This window comes from Agelaius tricolor, unplaced genomic scaffold (genome assembly GCF_023055355.1).
Source record: "Agelaius tricolor isolate 1412-34295 unplaced genomic scaffold, bAgeTri1.0.p SCAF_1, whole genome shotgun sequence".
NCBI lineage: Eukaryota > Metazoa > Chordata > Aves > Passeriformes > Icteridae > Agelaius > Agelaius tricolor.
The window spans coordinates 87140111-87162344 of NW_027269261.1; the positions used below are offsets into that span (position 1 = coordinate 87140111).

A 22234-nucleotide genomic window follows, 5' to 3' on the forward strand; every position below is an offset into this window, starting at 1 on the left:
TGGGGGGCATTTTATCTTTGTATTGGTGGCCACCCACACTTGGAGCCTGGTTGGGGGTGTTGGTCAGTCAGGCAGTGGGTGAGCATTTTTTGTATGTAAATTGCCCTCTCCTATACTTTTGTTATTAATGTTGTTGTTCTTACTATCTTATCTCATTGCTGTTTCCCTATCTCAACTCAGAATATCTGCCTTTTGTCTCACTCCCACAGGAGGGGGTGGAGGGGGAAAGAGCAGCTGCATGCGGCCTAATTTCCAGCAGGGTTTAAACCACAGCACATGGTTTGGAAATGGTTCCAAGGAATATTGTTGCCTCACCTTTCCCAGTGATAGAGATAAGACTTGAAGCTCTTCAGAGCCTCTCTCTTTCCATTCTCCAAGACTGGAATTTGCTTTCTTCCAGCCCTCAGGGATCTACCTGGTTTAAACCAGCTTCCCAAGATATTGAGTGACCTTGTGATGTCATTGGACAGCTTATTCAAAAATCTTGGCTGCATCCCATCAGACCCATTCCTCTATGTCAAATTTGTTTGAACATTCTCTAACCTGATCCTCCTCCATAAAAAGTTAAAAAAAAAAAAAATGTATTGCAAGAGGGCTGTGAAAATGACAGGGCTAGACAGAGGCATTTTTCAGAGCAAAATTAAAGAACTTTGGAACAGGATTAAACAACAGCAGAAATGACAGAACAAATTTAGGAAAACATGAATGCCTTAAAAATTTAAGCTGCCATGGCACAGGGCCTTGGGATGTTATGTTTTACTAAAGGCTGTGGCACAGCTTAACAGAGGAACACTTTCAAGGTCAGGTAAATATATCTTAGTATCATTTATATTGTCCTCATAGAAGAAGTCAATGATATCATTATCAGAAAATTCTACATTTCAGCGCAGGAAATCTTTCTAGATTTCTTCCGTTTCTCTAAGCAGTGACAAACCTACCTATTATTCCATATAGAAATGGATGGCAACATGAGTTTGTGAGTTGTAAATTAATACGCCTAATTTTATTTCAATGTTTTTAGCAACACAAAAAAAAACTAATCAGAGAGTTTTTTTTTTTATTTCAGTTGACTTGCACTAGCCTCAAGGAATTTTTTCCAGATTTGAGTGATAAAAGCAACCCACAAATCCTGAAACACTCTGAATTTTCTTTGAAGCAAAATGACAGGCCAGTAAAATGGCATTTACCTTACATGTGTATAGTTAATGAGGAAATCAATTTATTCCATAGTGTTTTTTTAAAATTAGTATCATCATACTATGAACAAGAACAGTCCTAAGACCGTTGATCCTCAACTGATTATAGCACTTCATGTACATCATTTACTTCATGTATTTCAGGTGTTGCTTACAGAGACAGTTATGTATGAAAAAACACAGAGCACAGCAACAACAAAAAAAAAACAAGAGCTGTTCAGAAATCTCAGACAGCTAGAAGCAAACTAAATCATGCTTAGGATTCTTAGTCCATAATCCAAGCCCAGAAACTCTTTCAATTACCAAGAGAATCCCCATCAGAAAGGAACATATCCTGAATCGAACTACTTCCTTCTATAAAAGAAACAAAGAGCAAAATCTTAAAAAAAAAAAAAAAAAAAAACCAAACCAACAACAAAAAAAAAAACCAAAAAAGCCAAAAAAAAAAACCCAAAAAAACCCAAGCCAGTTCATTAGTTTAATCTTTTCCTCATTAAAAACCAAGTAAACATTCCAGAAGGTTCAAGGAAAGGATAACTGAGGGGCATCTATATATTTTCTGGAAAAGTAATTTCTACAATTTTTTTTCTCTCTTTTTTTATTCCCTTCAAAGTGCTCATCTTTGGTCCTTTATCTATGCATTTTCAAAAATAAAATTACACAAAGATTACACTGAATACCTTAAAAATTGAATCTAATATTTCAAAATGAGAAAAAAATCTTCTGACAGAAAACAACACCCTACTCCCTGCTTTGGAGTGGACTGAGTTTGCTCTAAGAACGAAGGAAAAACCCTGCTCCACTGTAAAACATGTTTTAATCAGGGTCAGAAATTTTGCTAGTACAACATCCAGGCTTACATACACTTCTAACAGACGGCAGACATGGAAGGGTTCTTCAATATCTTAAAATTTTCTTTGAAATGCACAGTCTTATGAAAACTGAGTTCTCAAATGGCCAAAATAACAAGTGATATGATCCAGATCCTTAAGTAATTGCAATGACACTGAAATTAATGGAAATGTGAGATTTAGAAGGTTTGGATTAGTTGTCCCAAAAAATCCTTTTAAACTGGAGTCTATGTATCTATGTATCTATTGTTTAATAAAATGTATACACTTTGAACATGAGTTTTAAAAGAAACATACTTTAGTAATTTATTAAATGCACTCATCTGCCTTGAATTTAGACCTATCAGTTAAGCATCAAGCAATTCTTCTTACTGTATTTCATTCTAAGGAGAGTTTTAAACCTTAGAAGATATCATCTTAGTCTATTTATTCACCTAAGAAAGGAAAGCAAATAAATATGTAAATTTTTTGTGACTATCATGGATATTAAACACAGCTCTGGTTTTCACTATATTTCTCAGAAATAAGTGTACTGCAGGTTATATTATTACACACAGAAATTCAGGCATATTTTCATTTTGAGAAAGTTAAAGGGGAAAATTTTCAAAAAGGACTTCTAAATAGAAGCTTTATTTACTTCCTATGTGTTAGATAATTGTTCTTCAGTATGTACAGCCAAAACTGTTATAGCAGTTATAATTCACAACTGAGTAATGATGGTGACAATCAGGACTTGGAAACAATAGCAACCAGATTTTTAGAATGCTAATTTATTCCAAGAATATAAAACAAGCTATCTTGTTTCTATTACTGTGCTCTCACTTGGCTGGAAGAGTGTTAAGATGAATTAATAACTTCAGGTAAAGCAGTCTTATTTATGTGCAAAATGTAAAAAGTAAGCTAAATTTAAATAGTGTCATTATTCAAGCTGTAGGTGCAAAGTAAAGGTTGTGCCCTTACCTTCACAACGTGGGACAGTGGAGCTCCATACTACATTTCCATCTTGCATAATACAGGTTATGGATTCAGAGCCTTGAGTCTTCACAAAGCCATCATCACAGTGAAAGGAAACGGAACTTCCCAGAAGGAATCTGTCTCCAAAACGCCTCCCATTTATAGGAATGCCTGGATCGTGACACTCATTCTGACCAAAGGCTGATAAAAACAAAGTAATAATGTTGGTAATAAAACCCACAATAGTAGCAATAATAAAACTCATCCATTTAAACTTTGTGTCTTGTTTTTCGGAGGAGGAGGAGAATAATATTGCAGTTGTAATACAGTATATGTAACATATATAATATAGTAATATATACTTCAAAGTATAGAAAATTTCTCAATAAAAAGTCAGCTTCAAATCCAATGACATGCAAAATAGTTGGAATTCAGAAGTTTTTAGGTATATATGGCTTAGATACACATGAATAGTTTGTCTAAATTTTCCTCTGGACAAAATCCAGCTGTTTTGCCTCTAACATAAGGGAATTGGGATTGTCTAACCCAAAGAAAGGGAGGTTGAGGAGAGCCCCCATTGCTCCCTACAGCTACCTGGAAAGAGGTTGTAGCAAAGTGAATATTGGCCTCCTCTCACAGGTACTAAGTGATAAAACAAGAGGAAAGGTCTTCCCCTTTTTTCTTCCTGCCATTTTTCTAAGGAAAAAATTATCCCCTCCTATAAAAGCAAAAGAGCAATTTAAGCATCTAAGACTTAAAAAAGACTGAAATCAATGAATTCCAGCCTTATGTAGGGAATCTTTCCAAACAATGCAAGAAAACACCTTGGCCACAAAAACCATTATTTTAATTGGCACAACACAGAAACAGTTCAAAAGGTCTCAAAGACAACTTTATTGTCGATTAACTTCTATAATCTTAGAAGATAATTTCTTCAGGTAAAATGATAACTTCTGTATAAGTAGTGTCTTTGAATGACTCATAAAACTTTCAGGAGAGTTAGCAATCTATGGCAAATGTAAAAATGTTTTCTAGAAGACAATACTGTTACTGGTTTTCTATTGAGGGTATTGTTTAGTAATATCTTCTTATATAAACAAAACAGAGGGCCATCTGTAGCCAGATATTTCTTAGCCTGGTTACCCAAACAAGACACACTTATTTTCTCAGCAGCTCTCTATATGTACATGACCAGCAGGCCCACATTTAACAGCTTTTGGACTGGTTGTCCAGTCACAATTAAACATTGTACATTTGAGAATTGCCTTCTCAAAGGTAGCACATTCTTAAAATTTGTAAAGGGACAGGAGCCAGGTAGAAGAATGATTCTAAATTCGTGTACTCTTATAGGAAAGGCTTCTGCATCAGTTCAGCTGTGTTCTAGAAACTAGAAAAAACACAGAGTGTAATTGCTATGGGTAATGCAAAAAAGAACATTCTATTCTTTGGGGTTTGTATTCTTGGATTCCACCCCAGTCATCTAGAAAAAAACATACAAAAGCAAAACACCATCCCTCAACTATTTATTTGTAATGATAATTACTATTATGCTTTTCTGATTACTATTTGGGATCGAAGATTAATACTTTTATGAACTTATTCCTGATGGTTCCACTGAGAAGTATATTAAATTACATGCACTGGATACTTTGATGTGAAAGACCTGGACTTTAGGTATGGGATCTGCATTTACACAGTATGAATAAAAAAGACAAATAATAAATAATGAAGGGAATTCCTCAGCACTGTAACAATTAAAATAAATCAATGATAAAGATTCAGATAAGCTAAGGAATACAAGGAAGATATCTGAAAATAGTGCAATTATACAATCATTACAATTTACTTCTGAAATAAATAAATAAAAATATATAAATATAAATATAAATATCAATATCAATATATATGTTTTAATTACTATAAAGAAAGCATAAAACTAAGTGTAAAATAAAAAGCAGTTCTTACTTGTGTAAGTGATATTAAATCCTCTTCCCGTGGTAGAGTGATCTGACTGAAATTCAAGTCTTACTATGTGCCCACTACTAGCCAATTGAGAAGGGACCTCATTGCCAGAAAATGTGCCAAGAGGTGGTAAATCTGAAATCCCATCATCTTTGATTGTAAGGTAGTCAAATTGAGGTTCTACATCAAAGTCGTTGAAAATCAGATGGATTCTGCTTCCTGGCTCTGAGATAATTAACCAAACACAGTTCATATTGTTCCCATATTCCTCAGGATAATTTGGAGAAAGAATAATTCCAGATGGTGCGGTGAAGTTGAAGAAACATGAGACTAAAGGAAAGAACAAAAAGATTCTCAAAATGCTATCCACAACTTTACAAATGTTTGTCTTTCTATTTTTTTTTAATTATTATTATTCTTGTGGAAAAGGATGAGTTTGAAGCCTGGATGCCAAATACATACATACATACTATACATACAATCAGAAAATGTTTAACTCCTTCAGAAAAGTTCTCCAATGTTTTGTCTCCCAAGTGAATCCGAGTGACTGAAGCAGGGCCTCCAAGAGATTTGCATGTAGTGAATACCAAGAAAGTAAAAGTAATGCTTGATGCATCAGAATTTGAAAAAAATTGGCAGGTTTGTTCTAAAATCAAAATATGATGTCCAAATTTGAATGATTTTTTTTTCCAAATATGCATTAAACTATTTAACAATCAAACTAATCAAGCGCAAGGGCCAGTTTTGTCTGTAGTATACAAAGTTCATTCTGATGCAAATAACAGTGGAAATTTAGATGTGACTGAATCAAGAAATCTTAAGAGTATATGGTCTGAACTTATTTTACCCTAGTTTTCCTTTGGTGGTGTAGAAAAAAACCAAAAATTATTCATAGCTATAATCCTTTGTTACTATTTTGAGCCAATTTTCATCAAGATATTGCCTAACCGGTTTCAGAGTTTTGACCAATACCTTGTGACTGGTACTTTAGGCAGAAATACAGTATATTCAGAAAGGGTAAGACTCACTGAATATTAGTTAACACAAAGGACAACCATTATTCAGCTCTTCAAATGTGTCAAACTGAACTCAGTGTATGTAAATAGATGTTATATTCAATGCTTTTTCATGGGGCATGCGCATATGTAACACTGGAAGGACAGTAAAATAATTTACATGGTCAACAAAAACTGATATAGCAATCCAATGCAATACAGCACCATGAAGAAACACAACTTCTGTCTTCCAAGGGAACTGCAGCTGAACTGTCTCTGTGCCTAGGCTTTACATGCTAAGACACAATTCAGCATTGCAAGGCCCACTGAGGATTATTCTGGTCCAGAGCAATCTTGCTCAGTTTGTTAAGTCCTGTACCAACACAGCTTCAAAGTACATACATGTCCAAACAGAATAGGTTCAAAGTACATACATGTCCAAACCTCACAAAGGTTGTGATGGTTGTCAAATCCAGTACTGATTTGTATGACTCTTTATAGGAAAATTTAACACAATCTGCACAACTGGAGTGCCTAATATACCTGTGTACTTGAATGATTTAATCTATCTTACAAGAAGGAAGAAAAAAGAAAAGGAAAAAAACCAACCCAACCCAACTAAACTGTACCCCCCCCCAAAAAAAACCCACCCAAACAAACAAGAAAAAAACAAAAAAAACCCCAAGCAAACACAAAAAATCCTAACCCAACAACCCTCTTTTAACAACAAATATATTTTAGCTTTTAAAACAAAAATCACAACTAATGACCTTTCCTAAACTTTTCCTATGTTTGATATTCTTAACTTCTTTATATTCATATTCACACCTTTGTGATATATCACATTAAAAAAAAAAGAAAGCCAATCTTTTCTTATGTGGGTTTGCAGGCTGTTTTGCACTGCCTGAATGAAACCTGTACATGCGACAGAGTCCTTTTGAATGCTTTTCTGCTATTAGGAATTCCTCATTTAGAATCTAATTCAACAAACACTTACATGATGAGTATTAATTGGTTCAATTACATAAAAAATGAGTGTAAAGATCATTCTAAAAACAGTCCTGCATGACATTCCCCATAAATGAGCCACTAAGACAATTGAAAAAAAAACCAAACCATGATGGAAAAAGTCTTCAATACTTCAATACTTTGAAGTATTTTCCTGTTGATTAGTCACAAAGGTTAAGAAATGCAAGAGGTTAAGGTCAGAAAAATAACACAGAAAAAAATATAATAATTCTTACAAACACAGCTGGGTTTGTTGCCAGACCACTGGTTATTTTGTTGACATGTAATCGTTCTCTCTCCCACCAGTTCAAAAGCTGCTTGACATTCAAAGGTAAGTGTGTCTCCATGCAGAAAACTGCTGCCAGTCCTTTTCCCATATGATGGAATTCCAGGATCTCCACAACCTCCTTTCTCTATTTCTGAATATTGAAAAATTCAAATGCAATAATAAGGAACATACATTTTCAATCAATTCATATGTCAGTATCAGAAATATTTTCAAAATATTTGGTATTATAGATTAAATTAATGTTTACAGCTGAAAATGAACTAGAGGTAAATGCTGTGCAACTGCCTCAAAGATGACTTAGGATCTAAAGTTCTTTCACAAGCTAATAGCTTCCATACCTGCATTGCTGCATTGCTGAAAAGAACAAAATACTTATATTTAACTGCATGATTGCACCAAATTACCTCATATTTGAACGTAAAATTATAAAGCCACAGTCTCCATCCTACCCATGGAGACATAGTAAATGTAGATAATTTTTCTCACAAAGTTGTACTCATACTAAAGATTCTCTTAACTCTCACCTCTGCAATTCCATTTATAAGTCTACTAACAATATGATTAAAAGTATAAAATTTCCTAATAGAGTCAATAGATTTCAGTTTAAAATAGCTGAAGTATAATAAAAACAAAATTGAGGAATTATTTCTTAATCACAAATTTCAAATTAGAGCCACATTTTTCCCAGCCACATTCAGCTATGCTGAAAATAAATTAACATTTTGGATAATACTTCAAGATATTCTCTAGGAGCTCTGTTTCTTAAATTATTTAATTTGTAGATCTCAAATCTACATAAACCAGATAAGGCTATAAAAAATTCAAGTCTTATGAAATTTATGAATACCATAAGTAGTAGAAAACATAAGTATTAATTGCCTGTGACAGAATCATCTTACAAAATACTACACACATGGCTGCTCATCAAAAAATGAAGGCTCCATTTCTTTGCTATTAAATTGAAAGCAATTTTTTTAAATTACATTCCTTTGATCAGAAAAAAAATAACAACAAAGCACTTCTGATTCTATAAACTGTATTTCTGCACATGTAATGAAATTATGTAAATCTGATTCAAATGGAAGTACAGATAAAGTTCTGGGTATTTAAATATTTTACAGTTCAGTCTAAGGTATGAAATCAGAAACATTCAAGATAACAAGAAAATTCAACTCACTGAATTAAATATTAACATAATTTAACACAATTTAAAAATGTTTGCTGTCAAATATTGTTAAATCAAATTCTGTTAAATCCTGGAAGAAGTGTATATCTTGACTCAGAACAGAAATTTTAAGATACAGGATACAAAATTATGACATGTGAAATCAATCCACTATGTTTACACCGTTAAAGCAGTCATTAACAAATTGTTGACAGACATGTTGAGAAAGGTATGGCACATATTTCACAATGTGATAGTTTCTTAGACCTGCTAGTGATGCTGTGCCTGATGCACCCATTACTATTTCATTTAAATAATTTGTCTCAGCAGAAAGTTAGAATGTATAAATTAATAAAAACATTTTCCAAAATTTCCAGTACACAAATACAAAACACAGATAAAACATTGTGATGGAAATTTTATAAAGAATATTTATAAATAATGATTCAAAATTATACCTACAAATGCTTTAATATAGCTCCTATTTGTTTGCTCCTAGTGAGATATTGACTTTAACTTCCACAGAATAGCACTGAAAACCTATCTTTTCAGCTATGCACATCTTTACATACGTCATGAAAATGTGGGGAGCCACAGAAAATTGGAATACATATTTTAATGATATTTTAGAAGTTCATCTCCCCCATTGAAAGCAAGCTTTATCTTACTGAGCATGTGAGAATGATCATAAACTCTTTGCCAAACTTAGGAGACAAACCAAATCCTTTTTTAATCTTAATGTTCTTCCTCCTTTTTATTCTTAATATTCTTCCTTCATCCAGGAATGTCCATATGGGCATATAGTGGTATACAATTCAAATTTGTAAATATCTTATTTTCAAGCACAAAAACCATACACAAATTAAAAATATTAACACTAATTTCAGATAAAACATTTAAAATATGTTTCATTCCTCGGAAAAATAGTTTTAATAAAATATGTCTTATAAAAAACAACTGACTGATAAATTTCAGGTTCTGCAAAACACAAAATAAATTGATTTTTGAATAAATTCATTTTATATTTAAAAGCCAAATAACTCAAAAAATGTCAAAAATAATTACATTAACTTTATTTATATCTAAACATCCAGTGTCTGTGCGTGTTTGTTCAACATAAAAACAATACAGAAAATATGGCTGATTTATAAAACACTTCTGAGGATGTCTTATTTGCATTTTGACAATAAATAGCTTGAAAAATTCCATCCAGGTGTAGGAATCCATTTCTTCACAAACCTTAAATTGAAGACTGTATGTATCCCTAACAAGAAATCTACTCTAGTCAAAAGTTATTCAGGCTGAGAGACAACACTCATTGTAATTCATAGAGTCATCATAGGATCATAGAATTTGGATTTGAAGGGGCCTTAAAGATCTGCTACTTCTAGCCCCTTTGTCATGGACAGGAATACCTTCCACTAGGCCCATGTTCCTCAGAACTGGCCTGGCCTTTAATATTCCCAGGGATGAGGTATCCATGACTTTTCTTGGCAACCTATTCCAGTGCCTCAGCACCCTCACAATAGTTTCTTCCTAAAATCTAATCTAGAACTGCACTCCTATTGGAAACAGGGAGCCCCCGACCAAGGAATGAATGATGAGTAGGACTCCATGGATATCAGAAGGCTAATTAATTACTTTATTATACTATATTATGCTATACTATATTACACTGTTACATTACATCTAAACTGAATCTGCCAAGCACCCAACAGAATCCCATGACTGTCAGCTGACCATGCTGATACACATACACATGAATTCAATTGGTCAGTGAACCAAAACACACTAGAATCCAATTACCAATTCCCTTCAGGTAAACAATCTTTCACAATGCGTTCCACTTTGGCACAACACAGGCGCAGCAAATGAGATAAGAATTGTTTTGGTCATTCTTTTCTCTGCTTTTCTCACTGCTTCTCCCTGGTTCAGAGAATGTGAATCCCACACCCTCCTTCAGTTTAAAACCATTCCCCCTTGCCCTGTCATTAGATGCTGTTATGAAAAGTCCCTCTGCAGCTCTCTTGAAGGCTCCCATTTGGTACTGGAAGGTGCTCTAAGGTGTTCACAGAAAGGGTTGTCAAGCATTGGACCAGGCTGCTCAGGGAAGTGGCTGAGTCACCATCCCAGTAGTATTTAAACAATATGTAGATGTGGCACTGAGGGATATCATTTAGTTGGGGAACTGGGTTAATGGTTGGACTGATTATATTAAATAATTCTCTGATTCTCTTTAGTCAAAAGTTACATTTCATTACATATTCATTACATTAATCCAAAACTAAGGGAAGATGCAGAAGTCCAAACTAATGGTTTTGTATTTATACATAAAGAATACTCTTTCTTTAGATCTACAGTAGTAGGTGTGTAATCATTTCCAAAATTTTTCTGTCCTCTGGGATTTTGTACAGATTTTTTACCTGTTTGACTTGTACTGATTTAGTCATTGAACAATTTTGTAAAATGTCTAAATGCAGCTGAGATGCATTGTGTGTATTGCTCCAACACATGTATGGATTATTGTGTTTCATAAATTAAGAAATGTCCTGTATCAGTTTGCTAAAAAAGAGAACATTTCAGACCAATTCCATTAAAGTTATGTTGAGCTCTTAGAAAATCCTATGGGATAGAAAATGTTTTTAAAATAACAAACATGAAAATAAAATCTATGCTAATTTATTTAGCATGGCAATTAAAGGCCTGTTCTTTTAGGATGATTCTGTGTACTCATTCAGTGTTGAACTTCTTTTGATCTGAGTTCTTAGAGCTCTGTGAACTTCATGAAGTTTGTACATAAACTCTCAAGCCTAAATTTAAACATCAGCTCCCTCTGGTTATCAAAATATTAATATTGATCTTATGCAATTGTTCTTGGCTTTCATGGACCCTCTTTCAATAGCCTTGGGAAACAGACTTTTCATCTTGTTTGTAAACTAGAAATATTTACTCAGTTTCAGGGAATATTCTTTCTTTCATGTTAGAAGAATGACAACATTAGATTTCTGACTGTAAGGTCATATCTCTCTGAATTTAATTGAAAGACATTTCTGTTGCTCTGCTTTCTTTCAAATGAAGAAATATGGTGATTCAAAAGTGATATTAAGCATTTAAATATGTATCATGACTGCTATTTGAGAGGTGTCGCATTGCAATTAAAGTATTTTTTGATGTAAGGACTTTGATTATGGTATCTGAAATGTTTAATAAAATAATACATGGCTTAGATTTTGAACTCCTAATATTCATGGAAAGAGTAATTGTTTTTCCTCTCTTGTTACTAGATTATAAATACACAGTTTAAATTAAATTCTTAATGTTGCTGTATTTTCATTCACACTATCGAATAGTCTAGCTGAGACACTTAGTGAATCATCTAATCATTAAATCTGAATCTGGATACAATCCAAAGAGTATAAATAATAATCTCACACATTAATAACTCAAATGCATAAATACAATTTAAAATAAATACATGTTTTTAACACATGTGACTTGAGCAAAAATCAGTTTTTGAGATATAAAATAAACTTCAGGTTTTTATCAGAAAATTTAAGTCAATAGCTTTAAAACCTAATTATTTTACAATATTTCATAATTATCATCTTATTTACAGTCAAGATAGATTAAAGGAAGCTGTGAACTGGTGCAGGTGTACATTTACCCCTCCCCAAAAAAAGAAAAGAGAGTTTAACATTTAAACTCCAAGAGGTCAGAGAAATTCATGTTCCATATATGAGAAAAGTGATGATTTATTATATTTCCTCTTATTCCTCATGCCTCCCTGTGCTAACAGTCATAATACCTAATGTAGTTTAAAAACACAAAGGAGATATTGTTATGCAAGCAAACCCTTATAAAATAAGAAAGGATAGAAAGATGCTCAGGATTGCAGAAGAGGACATGAGAAAAGGAATATTATATACATGATTCCTGCAATGGAACATAGGAACTACTACTAAAAAAGACAATGGTAAATCAAAACTAATACAAAAAATATTTCAGATAGTACATAATTGGACTGTAAAAGTGGCTATTAAAGCTAAAATGAGGTTGGCCTACCACTAAAAAGAGGATGGACTTACATGACAATTTTATAAATGATCACAATTTTATCATTATTCCAGTAAATTTCTTCAAAGAAATTTAACAGTGCAATTTATTATCAGTCTCCAAATATAAAAAGAGAAGGCCTTCACAGATCATATAGTTCCCTGCTGCATTTTAAGAGGCTCTCACACTTTCTCTGAAATGTTTTGTCCTTGCTGTTATCAAAAAGACCACAGATCATATCCAGTAGATTAATTTTTGCTGCTTCCACCTTATTGCATTCTGTACCAATACTCAAAGAAAAACCCAAACATGTCTTCAGAATCAGATTGATGAAAAAAAACCCCAATTTTTCTAGGAAGTCAATTTAAACCAACAGCTCACTAACATAGCATATGATGGCTTGCTGGTAATAATAACACTCTATTGCATCATATCTTAAACAATCCTTGAAAACAATAAAGCAGAAAACAAATTTTATAATATGTGCTTTAAGTTTAATATATACTGTGTACTTAAATATTATGGATGTTATTACAGAAAACAGAAAAATAAAATGTTGGTTTGTTTACAATCAATTTTACATGTTCAGGGGTTAATGCAGATCAAATATGAACAGCAATGAGGAAAAAGCTTTTTGTTACTTGTTGCAAAAAACATGTATGATACCTACTAACCAATCATGTTAAATTCATTACCAAAATTTGTAGAAAGATAAATATGGGGAAAAAAATCATTATTATGAGTTTTCAAGCACAGGGATAGGTTCTGATTTGACTAGGACTAGGACTCCAGCAACAGAGGCTCTGGCATACTAAATAATTCTATGAAACTGTAAGTTATTGAAATTGTTAAGAATTATTAGGAAAGGAACAGTGAACAAAATAGAGAATATCATTCTGTCCTCACACAAAAACATTCACAAATTTTATTTCTATGTTGAATTTTGCATATAGTATTGCTCTTTCATTTAAAAAAGGTACGATTAGAACTAGGGGAGGAAAACAAGAGATCAAATTTACTGAGGAAATGAGAACCAGTTAAATAGGCTGAAAATCTCTTTTTCTGGGTTGTGAAATACATGTGTTCAAAAAGTTGTTGGACAAATACATGGAAGAAAATCTTATTGAGAGAAAAATTATTTAAGGCATGCATCACTGGAAACAGAAAATATTCTGTTTCTTAATTTATCACCATATAATTCACCATTTCCTCCTTAAACACCTATTATTGTCAAGTACCAATATGCTTTTGGTCTCACTGTAGATTTGTATTCTAATGTTTTCTGTTAAGAAACATGATATTGTTAAAATTATAGTGTTCATCTTGCTTTACTACTAGAAAGAGCAGGACCTGTCAGCACAAAGGACCGAGCAGCACCCTGAACAAAAAGTTAGCATGGAGTTATTCTGTGGAAATAAACTTGGAATATTATGGAAAATGGGAAGCACAGAAAAAAATAAAGTGCAGCTGCCTCAGAAATTATCAGAATAGGGTAAGGGTGAATATTGTGAAAAGGCAAACCCCAGAATGAGGCAGAAGGCAGTGACAAAACTTGTAGAATTAAACTGTCCTTAAAATTAAGAGAAAGAAAAATAGCTTGCAGGAAAGGAGAATGAAGAACACTTTCTCTTATCTAGATAAAAATGTTTAAATAAAATTAAAAGAAGGGCAGGATAGGAAGAGAACAGCTTAAGGACCGTTTAGAAAATGCAGACTCATTCAAGGGCCCAATTAAATTCAGTACTGAAACTGAAGCAGTCAATGAACTATTAGCAATTATCTTCAAGAACTTCTGGAGAACAAGGGAGATCTCACACGACTGAGCAAGGTCACATCTATTAACTGTCTCAAAAACTGGAGAGAAGAACCAAGGAATTAAAAAAATACCTGTGTATCAAATTGATCCCCTCCAACTAGGAAAAATTTTTATTTGCTTTATCTTCCTTTATAAGGGCGTATCCTTCAACATCTGTACTTAAAATTATCTTAAGTCCTGACAAGAAAGACATGGTAGCTATCTAGAAAGAAAATCAATGAGCAGCTACTAGCAAATCATTTCTAACAGGATTGTAAAACCAACACTGATCCTTAGCAAATTGATGGAACCACCAACATAAAACCACTATTTCTAAAGGGTTAAAAGACAAAAATATAATTACCAGTAGTTAGCATGGTTTTATGGAAAATGTGCCATGCCATACAAACAATATATTATTCAGATTATAAACTCAGATGACACAATATATTGGACTTTGAACCTTTTAAATTAGTGGCACATGGCATTCTAATTAGGAGCTGGCATCATAGCAAATTAATTTAACACATAGTAAATGAATTTCCATTAAATAATTATAGTATTTTGAAGCAAAAATGTGAATAAAGAATAAACATTGGACAATAGAACTTCTTCATTTAGCTTAATCTATACTTTTTTATCCCAATCCTAACAGTTTATTACAGAAATATTACAGAAAAACAACGCCACACTATTTCAAGATGCTTTAACCCAACATATATTGCGGGTGTAGTCTTCTCAAGCACATATACCCATATAAGCACTGCTTTTTCTCATACTCCTAAAATAAACCCTCACCAAAATCTCAAGCCTATGGCAGCTGAGAATTTTGCAAAATAAAATTAATGTTAGATGGGAAGACCTTATTTTCCTGAGTATCCCCTTCAGTACCTTACAGTAGGTGTGCCTCCACTTTAAAGACCAGGAGTGATAAGTACAGATTCATAATAGAAAATGAAAGATTACAATCACGTGTAGATTTGCTGGAGCTTCAACTCAATACTTTTCTAATGCCGGCTGTAGAAGTAGTAAGTGCTCAAACAGAAAACGTTAGCTTTGGAAGCAACTGAATGTCCCCATATTAGTACAGTGTGGACATCCAAATAATTTTCCCTTATTATATTTCAGCAAAGAAGCAAGAAGGATGAGTATTGCTCCAAAAATGTTCTTCTGAAGGAAAAAAAAAAAAAAAAAAGAGAAAACATCTTTAGGCCTTACTCTCCTCTCCTCTATTCTGCCCCTGTGGGACAAATCCTGCCTTCTAGTGTTGGACTCAGTCCAGCATCTCTTAGCTTTTTTTGGCAATGCACAATTTCTCAAGATCTCAATTTTTCTCTCTTTGATTAACTTTGAGACTTTATTGCATGGACACTCTTTCCATCTAGAGAAAATTTCCTTTTTTTTATCTATATCTTGTATGTTTCATGTTTTTTTTGTTGTGCCTCCATCCTTCTTGGCTCTTGTCCCATTGGTCACCCAAGAGTTCTGGGGTGGTGTCCTAGGGACAGGTGGGATTAAGCAAGACAAACTTTCCTTCTCTTTCCAAAGATGTCAACATGTCCAAGGCTTAACAACAGGATGTTTTTGGGTTTTTTTTCCCAAAGAAAACACACTTTCTGAGGAACATAACACAAAACTACTGTGTAGACAAGGAAATCTCACAGCTTTCAGTCTGAAATCTCATAGCTTCCAGAATTAATTCTGGAAGCTATTCCATATAAACATACCCATATGTACATATAAATTTTTTGTAGGCATAGTATAAATTCACAAAAATAAATGAACAAATTACTAAAATTCATGTGCTTATTTCAGTGATAGCAATTAAAAACTGAAATTTCACAGAAGCACATAGGGGAGTCTTCATGAGCATTAACTATCTATTTGACTTATTAGATAGACTGGACTTAGTCTTAAAATTCCAATCAATCCATTGATTTTCCATTTTCACACCCAGAAGAAAAAAGGAAGGAGGACAGGTTGGGTTATGATGGGGATTTAACAGTATTGGTTATTTTGCTGAAAAAAAGTCTCTCTGAATATTGTTTGTATGTAGAGGTTAACTGAATAAACCTAAAAACCCCAGCAAATTGCTACATGGAAATCCTGTGTCTGTTACTATATAGCAAAGCTTAACTGTAGCCTTCATAGAGTAACCAGGATGCAATTAAAATCTGCTAATTAAAAAAAAAATCATAAAAAAATTATTTTAAGAAGTGTTTGACAGATGCAATGTTGTTTTGGTTTGCTGTTTATGTGTTTTTGGTTTTGATTTTTTTCCAAATAGCACAAGCCAGGGGAGAATGTAAATTTTTTTTTATGCTGTTCCTATCAGGTACATGTTCTGGAGAAAGCACATCCAAATGTCTATAATATAGACAAGCAAACAGATTAGGAATACTCCAATTATTTTATATACTTTCAATATTGGCAGATTAAAAGACAATCCCAATAAATAGGTTGCACTCACTTTTCTTGAGCATATTGTGAGTTGAAATTAAGAATAGAATTAAGTGAATGAATGGAAATTAGGAAAAAAATAAAAATTGAATATTTTTTACATCTGATTCTTGCTAAAATCTGTTAAAAGTCATCCTCCTTCCTCTGCATATTAATTTTACCAAAAAAAAACACAGGAGGAACCTCTGGCCATGGTTCCAAGCAGCTGATTAGATTTTGAACCAAACTTAATATGATAATATTTGGAAATACAGTCCAGCAAAGTTCAGTTGCAAGCTGAATAAACTTGGGAAATGATACTCACCAAAACTCATTCACCTTTTCTACAGCATGCTAATACAGTACAATAGAAAAATTAACAGATTAAAGCTTTTTTATCATGTTCTCTATAAAGGTGACTGTATAAAAACATTTTACTGTTTCAGAGGTCATATAGACATTAGAAAACTGAAAGTGGCAACAAATATTAAGACCCTGGAATTATCAAAGACAGATAGATTGAAATGTGGTGATTACTGCAAATCATAGGAAATATCAAAAAAGGTTTGTATCGTCTAGCTTTTTTTCTTTTTGAAGCACTTAGACTCTTAGTTATGCAAGGAAGGCTATGCAAGTGCACACATGCTGATATCATGGTCTAGCATTGAAACAAAGTCAAATTTATTCACTACCTGAACGAAATGGTCCTAAATTTCTTTTCTTTCAAATGATTGGAAAAACACATCAACAGGCATGACTGGAGATATAGACTGGAAACAGTTAAATATGTATTTACAAGGACTCATGCTTCATTTATTTTTTATATTCCAACTGATACTGTGAGAGTATTTGCAAAACATTTGCTACTTTATTTTGCATCTACTTGTAATGATTTTGTTTGAAAGTAAATAGTGTTCTGCGTTGCGAAAGTTCCTTCAGCATCACGCTATTCTTTGGACACTGAAAGGAAAAATAAAGACCCTTTGAAAAGACACTAATGCCAAGCCTATGAGTGAATTGCAAAGGAAATGCTGTTTTAAAATCCTTCCAAGAAGGATGCATAATGTCCTACTGAAGAGAGGCCTGGCCATGGCTATGCTGGCCCAGAAAGGTCAGAAGAGAGGTGAAGGTACAAGGCAATAGCAAACTGTTTTTCACTGACAGTCAACTCATTGGATTCAGCTTCACCTGCACATATATCCCATTTAATGAAGTAAATTACTTTTTGCACTTAAAAACCTTCAATCTACAATCTTTTATAACTGATGTTCTGAGAACAACAAGACTCCATATTTCAGATGATCCATCTTCTAGTAAATGTTTTTAATTCTTTATGATTAGAATAAAATTGAGTTTTCAGAAGTGTTCATATGCAAACAGAGCTTGCAAACACACACAATGCTAAGATATTGTATCTTTTGGTAACTTAATTCAGCAATTCTCATGTATAATAAAGAGTCTGAGGGACTTTTTTATATGCTGCCATATATGCAACAAAGAAATCAAATGCACAAAATGCACAAATGCACAATGAAATTTGTCCTTCATAATGTTTTAGATTAGGAAGTACTGTTTTTCTCAAATTTCACAACAACATAAAAATAAGCCATTATTTCAACTGAATAGCAAACCCCTTTAATCTCAATTGCTAATAAAATGAGAGAGCAATATAAAAAAGGCTGCTCTGAAGGATATGCTGACTTTGCAACAAGTGGAGGTGTTAGTATGTCACATCAATTTCAGTCAAAGTGTAAAATTTATGTCTGTTTATGAGCTCAATAGATAAATCATGCAGTGGTTGAAAGGACTTGGGAAAGATAAAAAGTACTGAAGAACTCTGAAGAAGAACATTTATTTCACTCTTTAGTGAAATAAATGTTCTTTTTAGAGGATCTCACTAAGAGACAACTGCGTGTCAGAATCAAATCTTCAACTGTTAATATTTCCAAAGATCTTCCTTTAGTACCAACTACCAGTATGGTGTTTTCAATAATATTTGAGATTCAAATATAATTTTCCATTTGAAATCATGTGACTGAGTAATCAACAGTGACATTTAAGAAATTCAATAAATGAATTTCTATATACTATACCAACCATAATGAAGGTACAAATGATGCAGAAATTGTTTAATGACCCAAACCTGACTATCTTTTGTCTTTTCATGGTGTTAGTTACTAAAAGAAAACCATACCAATGAACACCAAAATCCTAAAAACTGCAATTTATTTTAGTAAGATGATAATAGGAATCTATCCCAGCTTAAAAAGATGGAAAAATTAATATGAACAAGAAATTCCAGGTCTTTCAAAAATCTCAATAACAGCTAAAATGAATCTACTATACGAAAAATATCATTATGTGGGTTGTGCTGAATTCCAGTACAGCATTCCTAAAACACCAGTTTTACTAAATAAATTTGCACCCTATACTAGAAGTTAGCAATGATGGAGATGGTCTACAGTGGACAGCAATCAGGACTCCAAGGATTTGCATGAAATCAGTGCAGGTGAAGATTTGTATGGAGAACACTGATGTCAAACACCAACACTCTGATGATAAAGCCCTGGGCAGGCACCTTTGTACCTTTGTACATCCTGGCCTGCCTATGAAGAGCACCTCTGATCCCCCTCCCCTAAAACCGAGGGGTGGCATCTCGGCCATGGAATGACCGTCCCACCGGGTCTGGCCACTCAAAGGAAACATGGAGAATCTCTCCTTCCTTGCTCCTGCTGGGCTTAAACACAACAACATGTACACAAACACACTTCTCCCTAACTAGGAAAAGAACACAATTAAGGCCATTAAAGCCACATGAAAAGACATGCAAAACTGTTGGAACACACATGATGGACTTTGGACCTGGTTAGCATAAGAGACTATCAAATCAGAATGCCTTGGCAAGAGCAAACAGAACTTTGAGGATTAAATCAAGAGTAAGCTGAAGATTAAATCAATACTTACCAGAAAACAAAATTACATCAAGCTCTGCAAGCAAGGGATATTGCAAAATGTATAAGTTTGTTGATGTAACGATTAACCCAATCATTGTAGTAAAACATTACTAGCCTTCCTAGAATACTATATAAGCATATGTAGTCCACAATAAAGTCAGATTCTGGCCACTTCTCAGTCTCCCTGTCTCTCTTATCATTGCTGATACAAAACTGCTCACTCAGGTGTGCCATTGTCCTCAGATCACTGTGATTTAATCCTCTCCAGTGGATTTGTATTCTTCTTTCAAAGAAGATTGAATTGTAGTTATGAAAGGTCAAAATGTCACTGAAGGAGAGCACTTACATAGGGATTTAAGGTAGATTATTCAGCTAAATCATCTACTTTAAATTTATCGGAACTTGTTCATTTTAACATTTATGAGCATCTGCTTGCAGATGTAAGGGACATTTTCAGAAAATAAAGGTAGCTCCTATTCGCAGGGTTTTATCACTGTTTTTCATCAAAAGAATATCAGCTTTTACAGCTGGGTTATCTTAAAAAACAGAACATGGTCTTTATATACAATAACAGTAAATATAAGATTAGGTGTATTATTTTAAAAGTTTATGCAAAATTTACTGAATTAATTTTGTGGTATAAAATGTATTCTAATACACATACAAAAAAAAACCACAATATGAAAAATTTTGGGTAAATTTTGAGGGGAGAGATTATACAGATTCTTTGAAATTATTCTAATATATGAAATACCCTTTATATATCTATAAATACATATATATGTATTTTTAAAATGTCTACTATAAAGTTTTGATTGGAAGCAGGATTTTGTGTACAGTGTCTTAGGGTCATTTTATCTTTTTCTTCAGCTTATAATAAGAATATTCATTTACTATTTTTTTATAAAGTTACCCTGTGTTGTATCACAAAAAGAATGTAGTATGCTGACATCATGCACATACATGCACAGAAAATTCTGTGAGCCAAAGTCTGACTCAAATGTTTTTTTTTGTTCCATATAAATAATTGTTTTAGGAAAAATTGCAATAATATTGCATTTTGCTTTAGAGGGGAAAATTAAATATTTATCAAGCTTATTAAAACAAGTTTCTTTCAAGTTTATTGACTTCAAATTGCTTTCTTTCAAGTTTATTGACTTCAGGGATAACATCACTTCTCACAGATCAATCAGAATGTTCTTTAAAAAAGCATCCATAGTAGCAATGCTAGGTTAATAATTGGACACAATGAACTTCAGGCTTCTTTTCAACCTAAATGTTTCTACAACTCTTTTGATACAGACCAACTGACTGACAGTGTCAGTCATCATATCATTTAATAATTCTTTCATTACTATTTGAAAAAGGATGTTTACTTAAAGTCACACAGACATAAAAATAAAGCTTATACCCAGCATCACTACTGGTGAGACAATATGAACATTTACTCATTTAAAATAAGTGTTTGATTTTTGAAACCATAGAGTGAGTGTCATGCATCCAAAGGCTTCAAAATGATTGGGCAGTATAGTTCTCATGGTTTGAACCTTGTAGTAAAAAGGTACAGAAAACTGGCAGAAAAATAAAATGCTCTATAAGTATTCTTATTCAAAAGAAAAAAATCATAACATGCTATCCATTGCTGTCTAGTAATGATGCATCTTTCTGTCTGACCATTATTTACAGGAACTTTATAAATGAATGGAAGGTGCTTATGAATTCCAAACAATCTCAGTTGTACATATTAACAGGAAATTCTGATTATGTCACCACTTTATGAATTAAATAAGGCAAATTACTAAAAGAGAATTCTTTTGGCCTAAAGAGTGAAAGGACTGTGTTCTTAAGCAACATCAGTGGACAGCTAAGTTCATGGTGCATACACTGCAACGTTTTCTATATCAAAAAATTAGAGAAAGTTTTAACTGGTAAAACACCTATTTCTGTTTACCTAAAATTATTAAATTGTTGATCAAACATTCAAATTTAGCTGTATCTGCTAAGAAGCAAAGACTAGGATTTATGTTTTAAACACTTAGATTAAACTGTTCAGTTCCAATTCTTGTTTGCTTTCAGTAGAAGGAAAAAAGTACAAAGAAAGACCTGTCAGAAGTAAAACAAGAAACAAAAAAGTCTCCAAAAGATCATAATAATTACCAGAAATAATTACCTATATTTATCGCTCAAATATATGATACAAGAATCTTATTCTATACTAGTTTTATTTTTACAATTTGTTCCTAGTCTTTGAAAAAATCATCAAATGTTAATAATTCTTTTTAAAAGCCATGGTAAAACTTAGTTGAAAGTTTAAAGTCTGGGAATAACATTCATGTTAAGGTCAAACATAATGAATATTGAATAAAAAAATATGAAACAATAAATCTATAAAAATATCTGACTGTTTTCTACACAGAATGTGTTTAATTATTATCTTAAACTTCTTTCCAAACAAGTTTGACCAACAGAATGGTCTTCACTGGCTGAGTTAAAACATAAGAATTCTCTCTTATTCAGAGACACATTATTGTTTCAACGTTTAATAATTTATGAAGAGAAGCAAACAAAGGGTT

At 32.9% G+C, this 22234-nt stretch overlaps 1 protein-coding gene across 2 annotated transcripts in view; it reads right to left on the bottom strand.

Moving 5' to 3' along the window:
- CSMD1 (CUB and Sushi multiple domains 1) overlaps positions 1–22234 on the bottom strand; it is a 1073555-nt gene that overhangs the window by 248272 nt on the left and 803049 nt on the right. For both annotated transcript variants that reach the window (XM_071442193.1, XM_071442195.1), the window contains exons 13-15: positions 7203–7385; positions 4967–5293; positions 3008–3202 (exon numbers count right to left, since the gene is read on the bottom strand). In XM_071442193.1, the coding sequence (XP_071298294.1) occupies positions 3008–3202; positions 4967–5293; positions 7203–7385 (705 nt within the window). The remainder of the gene's footprint in view (positions 1–3007; positions 3203–4966; positions 5294–7202; positions 7386–22234) is intronic.